The sequence below is a fragment of the Taudactylus pleione genome, unplaced genomic scaffold, assembly GCF_031769625.1.
Source record: "Taudactylus pleione unplaced genomic scaffold, aTauple2 ptg000268l, whole genome shotgun sequence".
Taxonomy (NCBI): domain Eukaryota; kingdom Metazoa; phylum Chordata; class Amphibia; order Anura; family Myobatrachidae; genus Taudactylus; species Taudactylus pleione.
Genome location: NW_028284670.1, coordinates 2536879 through 2555782, shown reverse-complemented (window position 1 = coordinate 2555782; position 18904 = coordinate 2536879). Strand labels below are relative to the sequence as shown.

General features: G+C 36.4%; 2 protein-coding genes across 2 annotated transcripts in view; both read left to right on the top strand.

Moving 5' to 3' along the window:
* The window catches only part of LOC148513869 (uncharacterized), a 30833-nt gene extending 24063 nt beyond the window's left edge, over positions 1-6770 (top strand). Inside the window, exon 4 of the mRNA XM_088481291.1 lies at positions 6710-6770. Coding sequence (XP_088337417.1) covers positions 6710-6770 — 61 coding nt within the window. The remainder of the gene's footprint in view (positions 1-6709) is intronic.
* A 2408-nt stretch (positions 6771-9178) lies between these two features.
* Positions 9179-15480, top strand: LOC148513868 (olfactory receptor 10A7-like). The gene is made up of 2 exons (XM_088481290.1): positions 9179-9211; positions 14572-15480. Exons 1-2 carry the CDS (start codon positions 9179-9181, stop codon positions 15478-15480), a joined length of 942 nt encoding a protein of 313 aa, XP_088337416.1.
* The last annotated feature ends 3424 nt before the right edge of the window (positions 15481-18904 follow it).

The window sequence follows — 18904 nt, the reverse complement described above, 5'->3', positions numbered from 1 at the left end:
GCAGTGTCAGCCTAAGTATAACCTATATTGGGGTGGGTATCCTTTAGAGGATTATCATACCATGGTGGGCAAAGTTTTAAACCAAACTGACTGTTAGGTGTGCTCTCACATGCCTCAGGGACAACATAATTTAGGGTTAGTGCCATTTCCATTAAATGTCTCTGAGGTTTTAGAATTGCAACGAGGGGGGGCACTGGATGGAAAATTTCTTATGTCCAAACCACCTCATTATAAATTCCACCAGTATCAAGTAGATAGATCACTTTTGTGTTTGAACTTCACCAACTTCAACAAACCAGGAAGTTGGGAAGTGACTGGAAATAACCAGACGATGACCTTCTCACTAAGAGCTGATAATGATCCTATTAATTGTGAACTTTTACGCTCCAATAGACTAGGTGGAAGACATTTCCAGTATAAATATACACTTAGTTCCACCAAGGAAATTTTTGGTAGGGTACCAGAAGGGTACTGTGCCAAGGTTACACAACCAGAAACTTGTATGAGTCAAATGGGAGAACCTGAGATAGGATCACTTGCTAGGGAAATGTGTATGACGATTATGATACATTCTATTCCTTACGTTCTCCCTGATTATGTGTATTTTATATGTGGAAGGAAAGCGTATAAGTGGCTCTCTCTGAGTTCCGAAGGTTTATGCTACCTAGGAAGAGGAGTTCCAGAAGTTATGACCCTTACACATGGTGAAATGTTTGGTATCCATAAAAACACACCATCTCCATATCTTCATATGCATTATGAACTCCGTGACAAGAGAAACATGATACCTGGTGATGTACATAAAGCCACACAGTTGATTAGTGAAACAACTGGCTTTCAAGTTTTAGTAGCATTGGATCCCACCAGGATAGCTCGGGGTACTCTAAATTTCAGATATATTCAAGACCTTGCTAAATTAATAGATAATATCACCGAGATGTATGATTACACATTCAGGTATACCGGTAGGGAGTTACAAGCTTATAAGAAAGAACTTGTGCAACATAGGCTAGTGTTAAATTATTTAACAGCTGTCACTGGAGGGTACTGTGTAACTTTGGCCACCCAATTTGTTGTCAAGTGCTGCACATATATCACTGATAACAGTAATGACCCCAGGGAGGTGATAGACCAGAAGATGGATGAAATTCTGCAGTTAAAATGGGAATTTCGGAAGAACCATAATACTTCATTGATTGAAGTTTAGGAAAAGGTAGAAGAGTGGTTCCTTTGGTTGAACCCTGTGAAATGGTTCTCCAGTCTAGGAGAATGGGTCCAGGAACTGGTTGCTACAGTGGGTAAGCTCCTGATCCTTATACTGATTGTCATCTTAGTAATTGGCTTATGTGTCTGGTGTGTTCCTAATGTATTGAAGTGTGTAAAATGTACAAGGGCCAACAGAGAAACCGAGATGATGGTTGTGACCAATGATATTATGGATACCAAGGTCAAGGAAGAACTGTATAACAATCCTGAACTAGAATGTACCACCAGATGATGTATAGATTTAGTCATTCATAAAATGTATTATTAAATGTTATTTTAAACATCCTAAATAATGTAAGTCCCTATCCCCTTCAAGACTTCCTTTATAGGATAGATGGATCCCCACATCTTTCCCATGATCTTCCAAGATCCGCGGTGTGCGTATAAGGGTAGTTTTACGTCCCTACCAGAGACACATTATTGATGGTTTAATGACCACATTGTGCCATCCCATAGCATAACATTAAATAATATCCCATAGTGTAAGACTAAAACTAAAAAGTAATACCAGAGCGTGATAGCGTGTTGTTTGCCATCAAAGGGTGTACTGTTGAAGCCGGATGATTGGCTGAGACCAGATCTTAAAATTAATATTGAGCGATGCCATTTTAAGTTGCCCCTGATGACGCCATCTTGCGTCATCAGCATGAAACCTTTGTGTGTGATGCTAATATGCTATTATTAGCATTGTGTGATTGCATTGCAACCGCATACTGTTTAATATCCTATCATACCCCATATGCATGAATATACATATAAATATAGATATTTAAAGACTTCATATATTCAGTGATGACAGACATGTCTTGTGGACATGTTTGTGATAAATAATTAAGAATACACAAGGATACTGTGAGTGTTTGCTCTGCATACAGATACAGTGTGTCTGTGACAATTGAAGTATAACACAGACACTGATATGCTGAATGTGGATTTGGAAACAATGGTCAGACGTTTAGCTATAATTTAACAATTGTAGGCCTTGTATCCAATGCTGATGTGGTTAAGTAGAACTAACAGTTGTATTCTGGATAAATACATATAGTGTACTGCGCTCACCCTTAGCAGATATATAGTGCTTTAAATGGTGTATTGAATGAAATGAAAAGAAAAGGTGGTTGTCAAATATATGAACAATCGTGGATTTATTGGATATAATGATTGTCCACATAGAATGTGTTAGTCAGATCAAAGCAAAACAAAACTAAACGAAAACAAGATTAAAAATATGGTAAATGTAGACAAAAAACAAAAAAACCAAAGTCAAAATCAAAAGTTGAAATCAAAACCAAAACCACATCAGCAATGTCCAGCTGAAAAATATGTGGTTCTCCTATTGATGAATGGCCCCTGGAGTTCTTATATAATAGCTAAAGCAATCTGTTATGTTCTACATGCAGTAGAATGATATACGGTGCTGATAATGTGGCCCGGATGTGGTGGACTTAGTAACGGCGTCCCATTGCTAGTCCCTGGAGGTAGAGCAAAGGAGTTTGTGGTGGCCGCTTACGGTGCCCGGGTTCCCTTCAGGATGGGACACAGCGGCTGTGCGGCAGTGTGGCAGGGATCCCTGGCAGGCAAGGCTGACGGAGTATGGGGTCAGTGCCGCATGTGATAGCTGCGACACCGAGTCCCGACTGCACGTCTGCCTGTGTCACCTAGAGATGGAGTGGCCCAGCGTTGACCTGTTGATCTTCGCCGGGTATCTCCTCTCCCAGACAGGACTCACCTGACTCTTGCCGTGTCGCTGCCGGTCTCCCTCTTCTGTCCTCTGCGATGGTCTGCACGGTCCTGGCGTCAGAACGGTTCCTGGATGTTGCGCGCTCGTCGTTCCATCCGGGTCACGTGACCGCTGAGGCCGGAGTGGTGTAACTTGAATACTGGGTAGTGATTGCTTCAATGGGTGGATGGGAGATGTGGTAACAAATGCTCCAACGCGTTTCGGCCAATGATGGCCTTCCTCTAGGAGTAGTGTATTATGTTCTTAGTGGGGAGGGAGTTTAAGTCTTCATGGCAGTCCAACCCCCAAATGATTGATGGGTCAAATCTCATTGCTGATAGGTCTTCTAGTGCAAGTAGGTCATGCAGTGGTGAATTCGAGTGTCAGTAAGAAAAATGTTAATGAGGTAAACATTTACAATCATTCAGCTGTATTCTCGAGGATAAATGATGCAGAGTATCTGATATAATCAATCTTTCTTGTCCTTCTACTGGGCGATACCGTGGCACAGGTTCTCAAATGTATAATGATGGTTAAATCTTGGTATCATGATTCTGTCAGGTTGTGGTATCCAATATTAATATGTATAGATGCTGGTTAATAATTGATCATTAAGCATTACATTTTGCTGGTTATACAGTATTATGGTGCTAGTGAATGTTAGCTTATGTGACCTTGATGTTAATGTACCGCTGCAATGTTAGCGACTGTCTAATTGCTGAAAGTGGGTGCCCAGCACATCTGGGAAGGTGTAGATATGTCTCGTAAGGTATCACAAAATAATGAGTGACAGAATTGACATTATCACATGAGGGTGTTATGTAAGTATATTTAGGTGATCATATACATACATAACTATGAGGATTAACATAATACTGTGATTCCTTCATGAATCAAGTGTAGTTCTGTCATAAGTTCCATATAGAGATTTGACCCTATATATTTAGGCAGATTGGTACAGTCTTGAATGGGGATTATGCTTGTTCATTAAACTGTTTCATACGATATATATTTAAGGACAAATGATGGACTTAACATCGTCGCCCATTGACAAGCCTGGTCGGCGAAACGCGCGTTGGATGGGACGGACGGGTGCCTGTGTCTGCGCAGCACAGGACACCCCTTTACTAGTTTGTATATCTACCTATACTATTTATCACATGTTGGTCCGGATGCTACATTGTATAGGCAGACCACTCGGCATGATTGCACACTGTTGTCTGACAGGTGCTTTCATTCATTCTGTCTAGTGGCCCCTACTTGTTAGCATATATTTCACTATTCAGATAACACATCCATTTTATATGACCGGGCAATTTTCCGGATGCTACATAATACAGGCGGACCACTCGACGTGACAGCACACTGTTGTCTGACAGGTGCTTTCATTTTGTCTAGTGGTATATATATATATATATATATATATATATATCAGCCTATCTTGTACTACTTAGGTAGCATATTTATTTCTATTGACTCGGCATTATATATATCATTTAGAATGTACTATTAACAGGCTTTATGACCTGTACTCAACAATTGCTTATAATACCATTACACTCTTCCAATTTGATTAATTTTTAACTTGGCTATTTGCAGATTATAATAACAATTACACTTGCACTTATTTTATTATTAATGTATCAGCAGACACTTGTCTTTACATATTATTGCAAAAGTATGATTATATCTCTTGTTGCTTTAGTCATACCATTTAATGTGGATTAATTATTTGAAAATGCATATACTTTGACATGTACTAGTAACCCTTTGAATTATCAGTATAATCTACCAATTATTTCTAAATCACAGACCTGTTGAATTTATACAGCAGGATTGGATGGATGTTTTGTAACAACATTCACACTTGCACTTTATCCTGATTATAATATATAAGCAGGAAACTGTTCTAAATATATTGTTGTAGATACATGATGATGTATCCTGCTGTTCCAATTAAACCAATTAACATAGATTGATTATTTAAGAGTGAAGACTTCTTGGTCCTTTATGACAATCTATTGGCTCATTAGCATGGGCTATATAATATAAACCACTATAAAATATAAGATTGTTATATGAGTATATATCCAGATTATGCTGACACCTGTTGTCTATATTTTCTATTCACTCTATTAACTGACGACTACCTCAATCAGAGTAACTCTCTCATTAAGGGTCCTATGCATTATGTAAGACCCATAACAGCAGAAGTGAAATATTGAGTAACGTTGCTGTTACTCTGTTGTTTCTAAGGGGCAACTGCTCCCGGACAATCTCTCACTCCCCATTGATGGCTATATGCTAAGTGAGGAGCATCAGAATTATTATTATTATTATCCTTTATTTATATGGCGCCACAAAGGTTCCGCAGCGCCTTACACAGTACATAAATGAGCACACAAGAAAAACAGTTAATAGTAATACAAAACAATGTAGGACAAGGACATGGTTTATAAACATAGCTGCATAACACAAGCAGCAGGACATGAGCAACTAGGTGTTAGGTGTCATTGTGGGGAGTTAGGAGTAAATTATACTATACGTAGGGGGAAGGAGAAGCACGTGAGGGATGAGGGCCCTGCTCGTGAGAGCTTACATTCTAAAGGGGAAGGGCAGACAGACAGGGGTGACACAGATGGGGTAGATATGGAGGAAGGAGCATGGAGCAGTGGGTTAGGATATGTGCTGCGGTATGTGTGTGTTTAAGATAACCTGATGTTATGTCAAGATCAAGTCCTTCATTCATCTGTCTCTGACAGAAAATAGATTTTGTTTATGTGTTATTTACATGAGAGATGTACAAAATAAAGTTGTATCACTTTAATTATTGTGTGTTACATTTTAGCATCTACATACATCCTGATAAAAAATGGATATATTATGGGACTGTGCTGCCATCCTGATACAGTAGTGACTACTTTAATCCCAGCTGCTGGATGCTATGCCATGCTCCAGTGAGTGGGTGCATCTCACATGCTAGACCCACCCACAAATGGGTGCAGCCATGCCCAACATGCTGTGGTCCCACAGGATGTTGCAGTACCCAGGCCCAGAATTTCTCTTGGTAACCCTGGAGGTGACAGGCAGAACCAGGTGGGCATAGTGGTGAGGTAGCAAGGCCATGGAGGGAGGTGGTTGAGAATGGAGGAACAGTAATGGCAGGGGAAAGAAGCAGAGGGTTGGAAAGCAGACTGATGAGAGAAAAAAGGGGGAACAGCAAGCATAGGAGACAAGAGGGGGAGGAGAGGGATGGATAAAGTAGAGGATTATGTGGGCACTGATTAAGGGGGGTGTGTGAAGTCAGAGTGTTCATGCTATGGACGAGGTAATTAGTGAAATGAAAACTGGAGTGGAGGCTGTGTGATATACAGACAGTGTGGATTAAAGTTGTTAAATGTTTAAAAATAGAGATAAAAGAACAGTGCTGCCAATGTATGAGCGCAGCTCCGAAAGTGATATATAAAGAGAGGTATGTGAGTAGTGGGTGCAGGAATTAGTTATTAAATAAATGATTAAAGAGGATAGATGTGACGCAATGGGAAAAGGCAATACAAACAAGAATTTATGTAGTTTGAGGGCAAAATTACAATGTACCAAGACGATCCAGTCCGAAGTGTTATATCCAAGCAGTGAGTGTAGTAGGGAGTTTCCTGGATAATCATAAAGCAGAAGGTGTTGATTTTTGTAATTCACATAAATAAGTTGCTTGTTGTCATTCAGAAAGTCTTCTGGTTTTGAGTTTGTTTTCCTCCAGTTTTCCTTCGACTTAACTTCGACTTAGTTATCAAATTGTAATTACACTTATAATATCACACTTTTCATCTAACACAGCCTACGTCTATGCAGCCTTAGTGAGCACTAATAACTAATAACTAAGAATTTAGTGTAACAGTGTCTCCACCCCTGACCTTCTTGATATTCCTAGGTGTTATACTAATAGACATTACTGGTTATTTGGCCGACACAGTGATGTATGTTGTTTATCTCATATGATGTCACTATACAAACTAGTTCTAACTTAATTTAGCTGTTATAGCTGTATATGACAGTTATGAATGATTGTTATATTTCGCCACTATTAGGAGCATACTTTGCTCTTATGTTAATCAGAGATCATATCTATTATTTCACATAAGTATATTACTAAGAGGCACATGTTTTCTTTCCCGATTAATTTTTAATACATTAGTAATCGGTAATATATGTTTCATGTTGTATCATGTTATTTATTATTCTTTTAGTTCAGACAGAAGTAATATTAATAATAACCAGTTTGAACCTATGTATATAAATATATATATATATATATATATATATATATATATATATATATATACACACTTAAACGATCACATGGGTATCCACAATGCATGCACACATATATATATATAGTTACATTTGGAAATAGAAACATACACAGTGCACCTTTTATGCTGCATGTAGACACACAACGCATACGTACATATAATCATAAATATACACGTACTCATAAATTGTTCCTGCACATTATGGTTTATATTAAAGTTATTAATTATGATGTAAAATGCATGTATTTGATATTAATGGTATACAACATGATAGACATGGCATGATTGGTACTAAACTGACACAGTTTATTTCCAGATATCTGAACCTATCAGCGAGGGAGTCGCATCTTGCATTCGATGGTTATGTAATATAAGAAATTATTGGTTAGAATGTATACACTGTAATGCAGTGTCTCTATCTAGTTTAAATCAATTAAAGAAAGACAATGTAATCTGGAGAACTGTCCTATGAACTACAGCGTACTACAAAGACCAAGAGCAAGAACCAATGGAATTATGTTTGTCTGTCTACATTGTTGTTACCAAGATCTGTTAGGGTATATAGCCTGTGTCCCGGTCCCAGTTAGAAGCAATTCTCTTGGATGACCACAGACCTCAGGATTGATGACTGTAACTGGGACCAGTGCGCATGTGTATGTATCGACTGTACCTTGTGTATGTATAATCTTTTACGCTAATTGTATTTAGATCACAGCATGTAACTAAATACTTTTTATGTGAATAATATCTTTTTGTGCTTTGGAACCACTCTTAAAGTCTGGAAAGCAATTATTTCTTGTGCAACTTACAATGCTAAATAGTGACATTTAGGGTGTATAGATTATTAGGTATTCATAGTCTATTAGGCAATGCCATCTATAGATATCTATGGGTACAATCTCCAAAAATTCTGGAGCTTTGTACATAAATGAAATGTGATTATTGCATAGAAAACTGTGGTTTTTGGAGTTTTGGTCATTAGTACATCCCACGTTTTGACTGATATGAGACATTAAATAAATCTAAGTTACTCATACTGAATCTAAAATTTTGTTATTGTTGACATTATAATTACCCAATACATTCCTACTTATGTTTACCTTGGATTTATATGATTATAGTAGATAATTGGGGTAATAGATAAATATCAAATCAGTCAGAAATGCTAAATTTCATCTCTCCCATTACTCTTCAAAACTATTGGATCTTTTTTTTGACTTTCTGTTGAGACCCCTGGCAATTTGCCACCTTGATGTGTCCATCAACAAACATTATAAGAAACCAACTATTCCCCCTTACCCCCATTCTATGCCCAAATAAAATTGACATAGCCAACTGGTCTCTCTTCTATAATTCATTATGATTCCATAGAGAATTTAATAAACTGTATCAAATATAAAAAAAAACTGTCCTCCACCTCCAAGTGATGAGGTTGTTCTGTAAAGTACTATTTTTTTCTTAAAAATATTGTAAGTTCAACTTTAATGTACTGTAATTTCTCTTTGCAACTAATATAACAAACTTTTTATCACAATTGAAATTAAATGAATATATTTATTTCTATGCATCACATACGGTGACTATACATACATTGTATATCTCTGGAGACTAATTATTGTAATTTATAATAATTACATGAATGCAAAATGTGATTCCATAGAGAATTCAATGAATGTATCATTCATTGAATTATCTATGGAATCACAAGATCTGTGACACACTCTGTACTATATTATAAAATAAATGCTACATTGAGATGATCTTTCTAAAGCACAGATTCTATGACAGAGCAGCGTGACATATTTTACTTTACCCTATCAATGTTTGTCATATTCATTCAAGCTCAGTTTATCAGATATAGAAAACATCAATATCAAAAAACATGGACTTGTTAACAATTCATGATGTATCTAAGGTGAGCAACATCTTATGAAAGTTGGCATTAAAATTTTCATCCTAAGTAACACATTAATAAACATTATAATCTATATCCCCTTACAAGACATGTTGAGGCCCTGGTGCGGAATTAGGCTATGGCTTATATTGCTTGCAAAATGCAGAAATACTACTGTATTTTACATATTATTTTAGTTATCATTTACATGTTATGCACATAATACAGTGTAAAGCTTTGGTTGATTCTTGATGAAAAAAAATAAAATACATTTGTAAAAACTTAAATACAGTTAACAATTATAACAGTATCTATAGCTCAGAACTAAATATATGTAATTAGACAAAACAAAGTAATTAGATATAGTCTTACAGAATTAGCCACAGGAATGTAATTAGACAAAGACAATCAGAATTAGCCATGGAAAATAAATAGACATATAGGGCTTTTTTCACAGTGGTGGCTTCGTTAATACTCCGCTTGATGGCCGGCTTGAGGTATAAATTTAAAACAGCACTCACAGTCATTGTAAATCCCAATGTGATTTTTAAACTGATTGCAAAAGCTTTCTCAAATGTTACTTCCAACCCACAGACAAGCAACGACTTACAAAATCCTCATCTTAGTAAACAAAGCCCATTGGTCATTAAACACCGGCAAATAATTAGATGTAGGAAGGAAATTAGACATAGACATATAGAATTGGACATAGTAAGTTAACTAGACATACATTGTCCAATCATAGCTTTTACCTGTTTCATTGTTGCATAACAGTGATAGATTCCAATCCAGTATACTTGAGAATTTGTCATTTTATTAATTAATTAAATAATAGATCTAGCCCTTAACTGGGAGCACATATCTCCCAGGGTTAATGCAGCAATAAGAATGATTGATTATATTACTAAGGTTTTATACCTTATTACAGTCTTCAGGTAATACACCCCCTGTACACCCACTGACATCAGATAGACAAAGTTTGTTCTTGTGGTCCCTTTCCTTGCTTGGCAGTCAAATAGAAAAAGATTCCTTCATGAGATGATCATTGTTCGGTATCTCTATATTTGGTTGCGTGAATTTCTCTAGCACAGAATTATGCATAAATGGTCAAGCTCTTTCCCATTCTGCAGATAAACAACTTCATAGGGAGTTGTCCTTAAAGTAATCTCAACTAATTTCACTTCGTTTAACTGAGTTTGTACAAAGCAAAATGGCTGTGCAAAAGCCATATTGAATTTCATGAGCTGTATCAATTATAAAGCATAAAGCATATGTAAAAATGGAATTATGTAAATATGTTTCTTGTAAATTAGTTTTCCACAACATATACATAATTAAACTAAGTAAGGTAATTAGAAACACACATATAGGGGTATTCAATATGGGAGCGAAAACTCAGTTTTTGCGTTAATTTCGCACCTATGACATCATTATCGGAGGTTTTGCTTTTACACTGTATTAAATTTCAAAGACTTTTCGCAGGTTCGAAAAGTCTTTGAAAAAAAATGGGGATAATTTTTCACCACTGAATAGGTGGCGAAAAGAAGTGCAGAATTGGGGTTTAGGGGTGCAGGCTTAAAAAAAATAGCCTGCACCCCTGGGAATGACATTTTAAAAATAACTGTCAAAAAATAAAAAAATAGGGACACCCCAAAAAATTAATTTAAAAATTGGGGTAAAAAAAAAATGGGAAAAAATTGTTTAAAACTAGGGAAATAGGTTCAGGGCTATTCTGCAAGTATGCGGCAGGTGTATTCTAGAATAGATTAATAGCGGGAGGTGCATAGATGCAGAATTTAAAAAAAATTACTTTAGGGACATCAAAATATGCTAGTACCCATTTTCATGTACCCCAAATTTGATGGGACCACTTAAAAAAACGAAAAAAATAACCTAAGTGCTCTTCTGCATCACTTCTTCAATGTCGGGAAAAAAGCACCTGCCGCAGCTATTTAAATCTCCGACTTTCATTTGCTGCCTAAAACGGGGGTACCCATAGTGATCCCCCATGTTTTTACAGCTTTAGTGGGGTCCTACAATTTTTTAAAGGAAAATTTCATAATTTAATGCAAATCCCACTTCGCAGGCTCCCGTTTTCGGAGGTTTCATATTGAATACAGGGATAAGCGGGTGCGCATCCGATACTTTATCCCAGGTAAAAGCTCCGATATGAAATGTAAACTTTGACAGCGAAGTTTATGTTTCATATTGAATACCCCTCATAGAGGTATGGGATGGTGGTAGACACATACAGACATGGGAAGGTAGTTAGACATACAGTAGACTTATATAATCAGACATGGGAAGGTAGTTAGACATACAGTAGACTTAAATACTCAGACATGGGAAGGTAGTTAGACATACAGTAGACTTATATAATCAGACATGGAAAGGTAGTTAGACATAGAGTAGACTTATATAATCAGACATGGGAAGGTAGTTAGACATACAGTAGACTTATATAATCAGACATGGGAAGGTAGTTAGACATAGAGTAGACTTATATAATCTGACATGGGAAGGTAGTTAGACATACAGTAGACTTATATAATCAGTCACAGGAAGGTAGTTAGACACACAGTAGACTTATATAATCAGACACGGGAAGGTAGTTAGACATACAGAAGACTTATATAATCAGTCACGGGAAGGTAGTTAGACATACAGTAGAGTAGACTTATATAATCAGACATAGCTAGTTTAGTAAACTTACATTATATCACATATGTAGGTAATTAGACAAATATATACATAATAAGACAAAGCTTGGCACACAGCATGAAATTATTTTAGTGTAAATGTGCAGATTTGTATATAGAGTTTAAAGTGCCTCATTGCTTTGGAACTCATTCCCTCACTCTAGCAGACTAACCATCAGCCTCCACACTTATAAATGAGCCCTTAAGACTCAGTACTATATACAACCCTATCAGCCATCATACTGTAGCTTTCTACTCAGTACCTCTGTCCATCCACCTACTCTCTCTCATAGTTCACCCTCCTGGTTACCCCCCTACCCTTCCCCAACACACACACATACAGTACATAGGGCAGGGCCTTTTTCCTTTTATTGCTCTTTTTAGCACTATCCCAGTCACAAGTGCACATCTGTTCCCCGATCTCCATTTTCCCCGTGGTGGCTCTGATTCTGTCTGCTCTTTGATTGTTAATTGCTTCCCACTCCCAAGTAAGCCACCATTTCCTGCTGTTCAAGCCTTAGTCAGTCTTTCTATCCTACCGTCTACTGTCACCATCGTTGGTTTATTTGTATTATGGTCACAATTTTTATTTTGTAATATTTTAGTGTTTTTTTCTTATTGTACAGTGCTGGAGACACATTGAGGTGCCCTGTAATTGAAGATCAGTAACAATATAGTAATAAAGTCACTCAACAGCTGGTAAAGGTACATATTAGGTGTCTTCATAACAATGTAATAAAACCTTTTATTCGACATAAAGGGACATATAAAATAGAAACAACCATGAGGTATGTAATGTAGGTAGCCATGATGTCGTTTCACTTCTAGTAGTAATACAGTTGTGTCCTCTTGCATCTTTTCTGCTTGTGCGGCAAACGTGCGCACACTTCATGCCATGCAACATGCCGCGCACATGTGCACCACGGTACATAGTGCCATGGCTGCATTTGCACCATGCAATCCTATGGATCGCTGGTGTGAATGCAGCGCACATACCTGGTTGCGGGCACGTGACTTGCACCATTTGTGGCGCGATTTGCTGCACAAGCGGCAAAGATGCAAGAGGACACATCTGTAGTTTAGGGGAAAAAAATGATATTTTAAATGAATGGAAGGGTAGGACATGCAGTGCTAGTAGGTTGAACTTTGAAGTGATGTTTTTACTTTTTGTACATTATATACAATTAGGGGCATTTTGCTTATCCTGGAGCACTTTAAGTTACCAGAAAGTGGATACAAAATGTATAAGGTGGCACATTTGTACAAACCGAAAAGCTCTGCACACCCACAGATTTCCTACATGCTTACCCTTAATAACTCTATAATTAACCATGATTGTAATAAACTTATAAATATTCACAGCTGCAGAGGGTTTATTGACTGAATACATTTTTTACCAATGTGGCCCCATCAATATATTTGCATGTTTGAAGAGCATTATTCAAATTCCTTTTTCCTTACAATATGTGCAAAAATAGTGCTATGCAGGGGCAAACAATTTCATTTTGTCTACTCATCTATAAAATTTAGAGATACAGAAAATGATTTGTTACCTTTGATTAATAGAAAAAAAAATGTGCAATGATCAGTGTTTTCCTAATTGAATTTGAATTGGTTGTGCTTTTATGTTACAAAATGGCAATTATATCCAAATGTCTCAGTTACAATAAGGCTCTTCTCATAGCTTTTTTAAGAACAATTAAAAAAAAATAAAGCAACTCTAATAGCTAGATGGTTTGCTTGTCAACAGCAGAACTGTACAGCTATATTCATTACAGTATAAAAGCATAAAAATATGTATTGTTTGGGATACAGAGTAATTGTAATAAAACAAAGAGTTGCATGCACATCCATAAATATAAGCAAAGACAAAGCCATAGGCCAGATAAAATGTAAATTTTATATATATATATATATATATATATATATATACACACATACATATAATGTATATATTATCATCCTTAATTTATATGGCGCCACAAGTGCTCCGCACCACCTTACGCAGTACATTATATTTATGTATATATATATATATATATATATATATATATATATATGATGCTATTTTTCAGCAGGAAGAAACAGGCTCCCTAAAATCTATTTTGTACTGTCCTGGGCCAAAATTAATTTTTCCGTGATATTAGTTAAGATAAGGCCCTTTTGAGTGACTTAATTTTTAATACTACGTATATGTATATATAATTGTTTTTCTGTACCTCCACCCACAGTTCCTGAACCTATTTTTCCAGAAAAAATGGCCTCTATATATGTATGTACAGTATAGCTATGTATATATATATATATATATCTACCTCAAACAGAAGGAGGCACTCCAAGTACTCTGTTTGAGGTATTTGGAGGGTAGCAGCACCCATCTCTGGAAGGCACCCAAGCGATTTTACATAAGGCTAGAATGCTGGATTCAGTGTGACTAGTATATATATATATGTATATATATATATATATATATATACAAAACTTGACTCCACTGTTCACACTGGTGTTGAATATAATCAATACTGATATATGACACCTAAATATTTCTAAAAATGCAATGGGATCTACGTGTATTTTGTGCTTTAAATAGATATTTGTTAAGTTTTAGTTTTAGTTAAGTTAGTTTTATTTTACCGTTTACTGCAAAATCTATACATTTGGAGCTTTGTTTCCTTTCCTCAGGGAACCGACAAAAACAATATCACATCGATCAGAATTCTGGGTTTTCCAAATCTTCGAAATATAAAAATTCCATTTTTTTTACTTCTGTTAATCATTTACTCTGTGACCATTTTTGGAAACCTCCTTATCATGATTTTATTTCTACTTAATAAAAATCTCCAGACTCCCATGTATTTCTTCATTACACAGCTATCGTTATGTGACCTAATACTGATTACAGATATTCTGCCTAACCTGCTTCACATTGTGCTGTATGATGGCTGCACTATGTCACTTATAGGATGCATCGTTCAGTTTTATTTCTTTGTCACCTCAGAAACCTCAGAGTGTCTTCTTCTGTCAGTGATGTCTTATGATCGGTATCTGGCCATCTGTAACCCTTTGCACTATCATTCTATAATAAATCACACGTTTTGTGTGAAATCTGTTATCACTATCTGGATAGTGAGTTTTTTGCTGATGTTAATCAATTCTATATCGATGTGTAGTTTGCATTTCTGTGGTCCAAATATTATTGACCATTTCTATTGTGACTTTGAACCTATATTGCAACTTTCCTGCTCTGACACCTCAATAATTCATATCCAGACTTTCATATCTATTTTTTTAGTTATTATATGTCCCTTTATAATAATTGTGATGTCATATGTGTACATTGTATATACTATTCTGAAGATACCTTCATTTACTGGAAGACAGAAAGCCTTCTCCACCTGCAGCTCTCACCTGATCGTGGTTTCCACATTTTATGGGACCCTAATCATTGTTTATGTGTTTCCAACAAATCAGTTCTGGTTAATTAGCAAGGTCCTGGCTCTGTTTTACACTGTGATAAATCCACTACTTAATCCGATAATATATACTTTTAGAAACAAAGATTTTAAAGAAGCCTTTACCAAAATAAAATAGTCTAATTCATTCATGTTATTTCATTAAAATGTCAAAATATGGGAGAGACTACTGGCTCTGCTCCTAACAATGATGACTGCAGCTTAATGCCGTTCCTGTGAAGCCACAGCTGTTTCCACTCTCCAGGACTCTCTGGGGGTCTTCAATGATAGGACACAGACACTGTCAGTGAGGAGAATTTTCCTGCTGTACATGGAGAAGTATTTTACTTCTTCTATGCCAGGTAGAAAGCACTGCCAGCCTCCAGACCAGGAGAGGTGTGATTCCAAGATGGCGGCCATATCGACTCTGCTTTCTCAGCTACCACTCTCCTAACTCTCCCTCTACTGCTGCTGAAAAGGCTGTGGACACACCTGCACCTACTTTGGCCACTTTTGCTGCCATTGTATAGGCTTACTTAATGCAGGAACAGGCCGAGTCATTCAAACAGGCTTTGCAGGAAGCTAACCACAACATTTAAGTTAGACTACTGTAGGAGATAATTTTCAGCATGTTTTCACACTAAAACAGCAGTATGAGGATCTCCATAAACAGCATTTACAAGTTATCAGTAAATTAGATGACCTTGAGAACTTGGCACGCAGAAGTAACCTGCATATATGGGCCTTCCTGAAGCTATAAAATGTTCAGATATTTCCAAGATTATTACCTCCTCTTATTTGGAATTATTGGAAATACAAGATTCCTTGAAGGATATTGTTATCAAATGCACACACAGGACTGGTACTTCATGTGATAAGCCTGTCGCTTGCTCGAGAGTGACTATATTTCGCTGCCTGAACTTTTTACTCCACAAAATAATTTGGCAAGTGTCTAGACGCCACTGCACACTGACTTGGGAAGGTCACAAATTATTTATATTTCAAAACTATTCAGCTGAAGTGACCAGAGCCCGCAAGGCTTTTGCACCAGTATATGCTAGTTTGGTCAAGGAGAATCCATTTTGATCTTTTATTCCCTGCAGGACTCCATCTATTTACTGAGGATCCTCTTAGGACTTTTCTACTCAGGAATATGCAACGTTTTTTTTAAAAGAAGAGGCTGGCACCGCAACAGGAGATTTGCCTTTTTCTTATGTGGACTCTCAAGGATGAATGGTGATTTGACTGCATCATTTTGGAATGCATTTCTATACATCAGGCTTAGTATATGTTGTTCAGCATATATACTCTATGTATGTTTATTCGTTACTTCATAATGTTGTTTATTAATTATAATGTTGCTGATGTTGGTTGATGGTCATTTTTTTCTGCTTATAATATGCCACTTTTTTACTTTAATTTTTTGCAAGGTGGGCAAGTTCAGCTGCAGCTTCTTAGAGCCATATTTACTGTTATAAGCTATATGACTATGTTGTTTTAGTTCTTTTTATACTGCCAGGAAGTTCCCTTTTTTTGGCCTGATGGTCAACAAGGGCAGTTATTCCTTGCATTGTTCTGGAATACATTATTGTTTGTTGGTTTTTTTTCTCCTTTATCTGTATGTTTTTATTTATTTTATTATTTTCCCTTGTTTCCACTATTACTCGTCATCACAGTGGGATCCTGATAATACTACGTAATGTTTTCTATACTACTATTAATAGTGACCAAGTCTAGTTGGCAGAATATATTTTGACTTTGCTGTTCTATATGTTTAACTCAGATATTCTAAATGCTCTTTTTTATTTAATTATTTTGGGATCTTGGATTCCTGCCAATTTATATGTTTCTATTGGGTTATGATATGGATCCTTTGAAATATTGTTCCTGGAACGTTGGCAGGATTAATTCCCCTATTAAACAGAAAAATACTTACTTATGTGTGTAAATTAAACATGGATGTGGTCATGTTGCAGGAAACACATTTGTTGCTACCAGACATTCAGAAACTGAATACTTAGGGGTACTCGGTCTTAGCTTTTGCTTCTTTTGCCTCTAAAAAAAGAGGGCTTGTAACCTTGGTGAAAAAACAATTAGTTCATCAAATTCACAATACTTATACAGATTTTAATGGGTGACATACTATTTGTGATGTTACTACTTTGGGTGAACGTTTTACTATTTGTCATTTATATGCCCCTAATAATTATTCCAAATGGTTTTTCTAAATTTTACTAGTTAAATATACTTCTAGGTATATTTATTAAGTGCAGGTTTTTAGAAATAAAGATGTTGCCCATAGCAACCAATCAGAGTCTAACTATTATCTTCTAGAAGGGGCTAGATAAATGTTAAAGTAGAATCTGTTTGGTTGCTATGGGCAACATATCCAATTCTAAAAACCCACACTTTAGAAAATATACCCCCTGGTGTTGATTATTTTATCATTTTGGGAGGCGATTTTAATATGGTGTTCTCTACTTATATGGATAGGCAGAATCATCCTAAATATTATCATACCCTACCGGCCTTAGTTATCCCATTCCTAGCTTCTGAATTATGACTACTAGAAACTGTATATGGCGAGTGTTACACCTTACAGATAGGGAGTTCACATGCCCCTTGGCTGCTCATGCCACTTTGTCTCACATTGACTATATTTTATTATCTGATTCCCTTTTGTCTAGAGTGGAAGAGTCTGGAATTGAACCTACAGGTCTTTCGGATAATGCACTTATTTGGTTTTCTATGGTCTGTATGGTTGACTGTGGTTCGTACAAACCTTGGCATTTCCCCTCTAATTTGGCTAACTCCATTGAGCTTCATAATTTGCTAGAGGTAAAGTGGTTGAGTACGAATTTAGTAATATTGAACATTTGTCTAACCCTTTATTATATTGGCAGGCATCCAAATTCATTTTACGAGGGGAAATAATTCTATACAGTATGTATCTATACATAAGAAAAACTGTTCATCCCTATATTTGCAAACTCAAACTGATTTGACAAATTATTTTAGAGAATTCAAGCTACACCCTTCACCCTTAACTAAAGAGACATACCTGAAGGCTAAACCTAATTTTTCTGGTGTATTGGACCAATTGGTTGCCCACCAAGCATTTCTCAAAAACTGCCAATATATGGTTTTCCTCTACTTGCCTTGTCACAGGCAGAACAACTTGTGACTCTAATTACACTGGAGTAAGTTTCTAAAGGTACAAAGCAATTCAAGTCTCTAAAGGCCCCGGGACCTGATGGCTTCTCAGGAGAATTCTCTAAAATGTTGCATATTCATATTTGTTGCTCTTTAGTTATAAATGTATTGACTAAACCAGGAAAGGACCCTTTACTGTCAACATCTTACAGGCCAATCTCACTATTAGATGTGGACTACAATTTGTTCATGAAAATTATTTCAGATAAATTGAAAATGATATTGCCCGTGATAAAACTGGTTTTATCTGGGGCAGCCATTCCACGGTCAATATACGTAAAGTGCTGTCAGTTTAACAGTTGGCTGACTTAGCTATTGGGTGTCATTCCCAGGCTATTATATCCATGGAT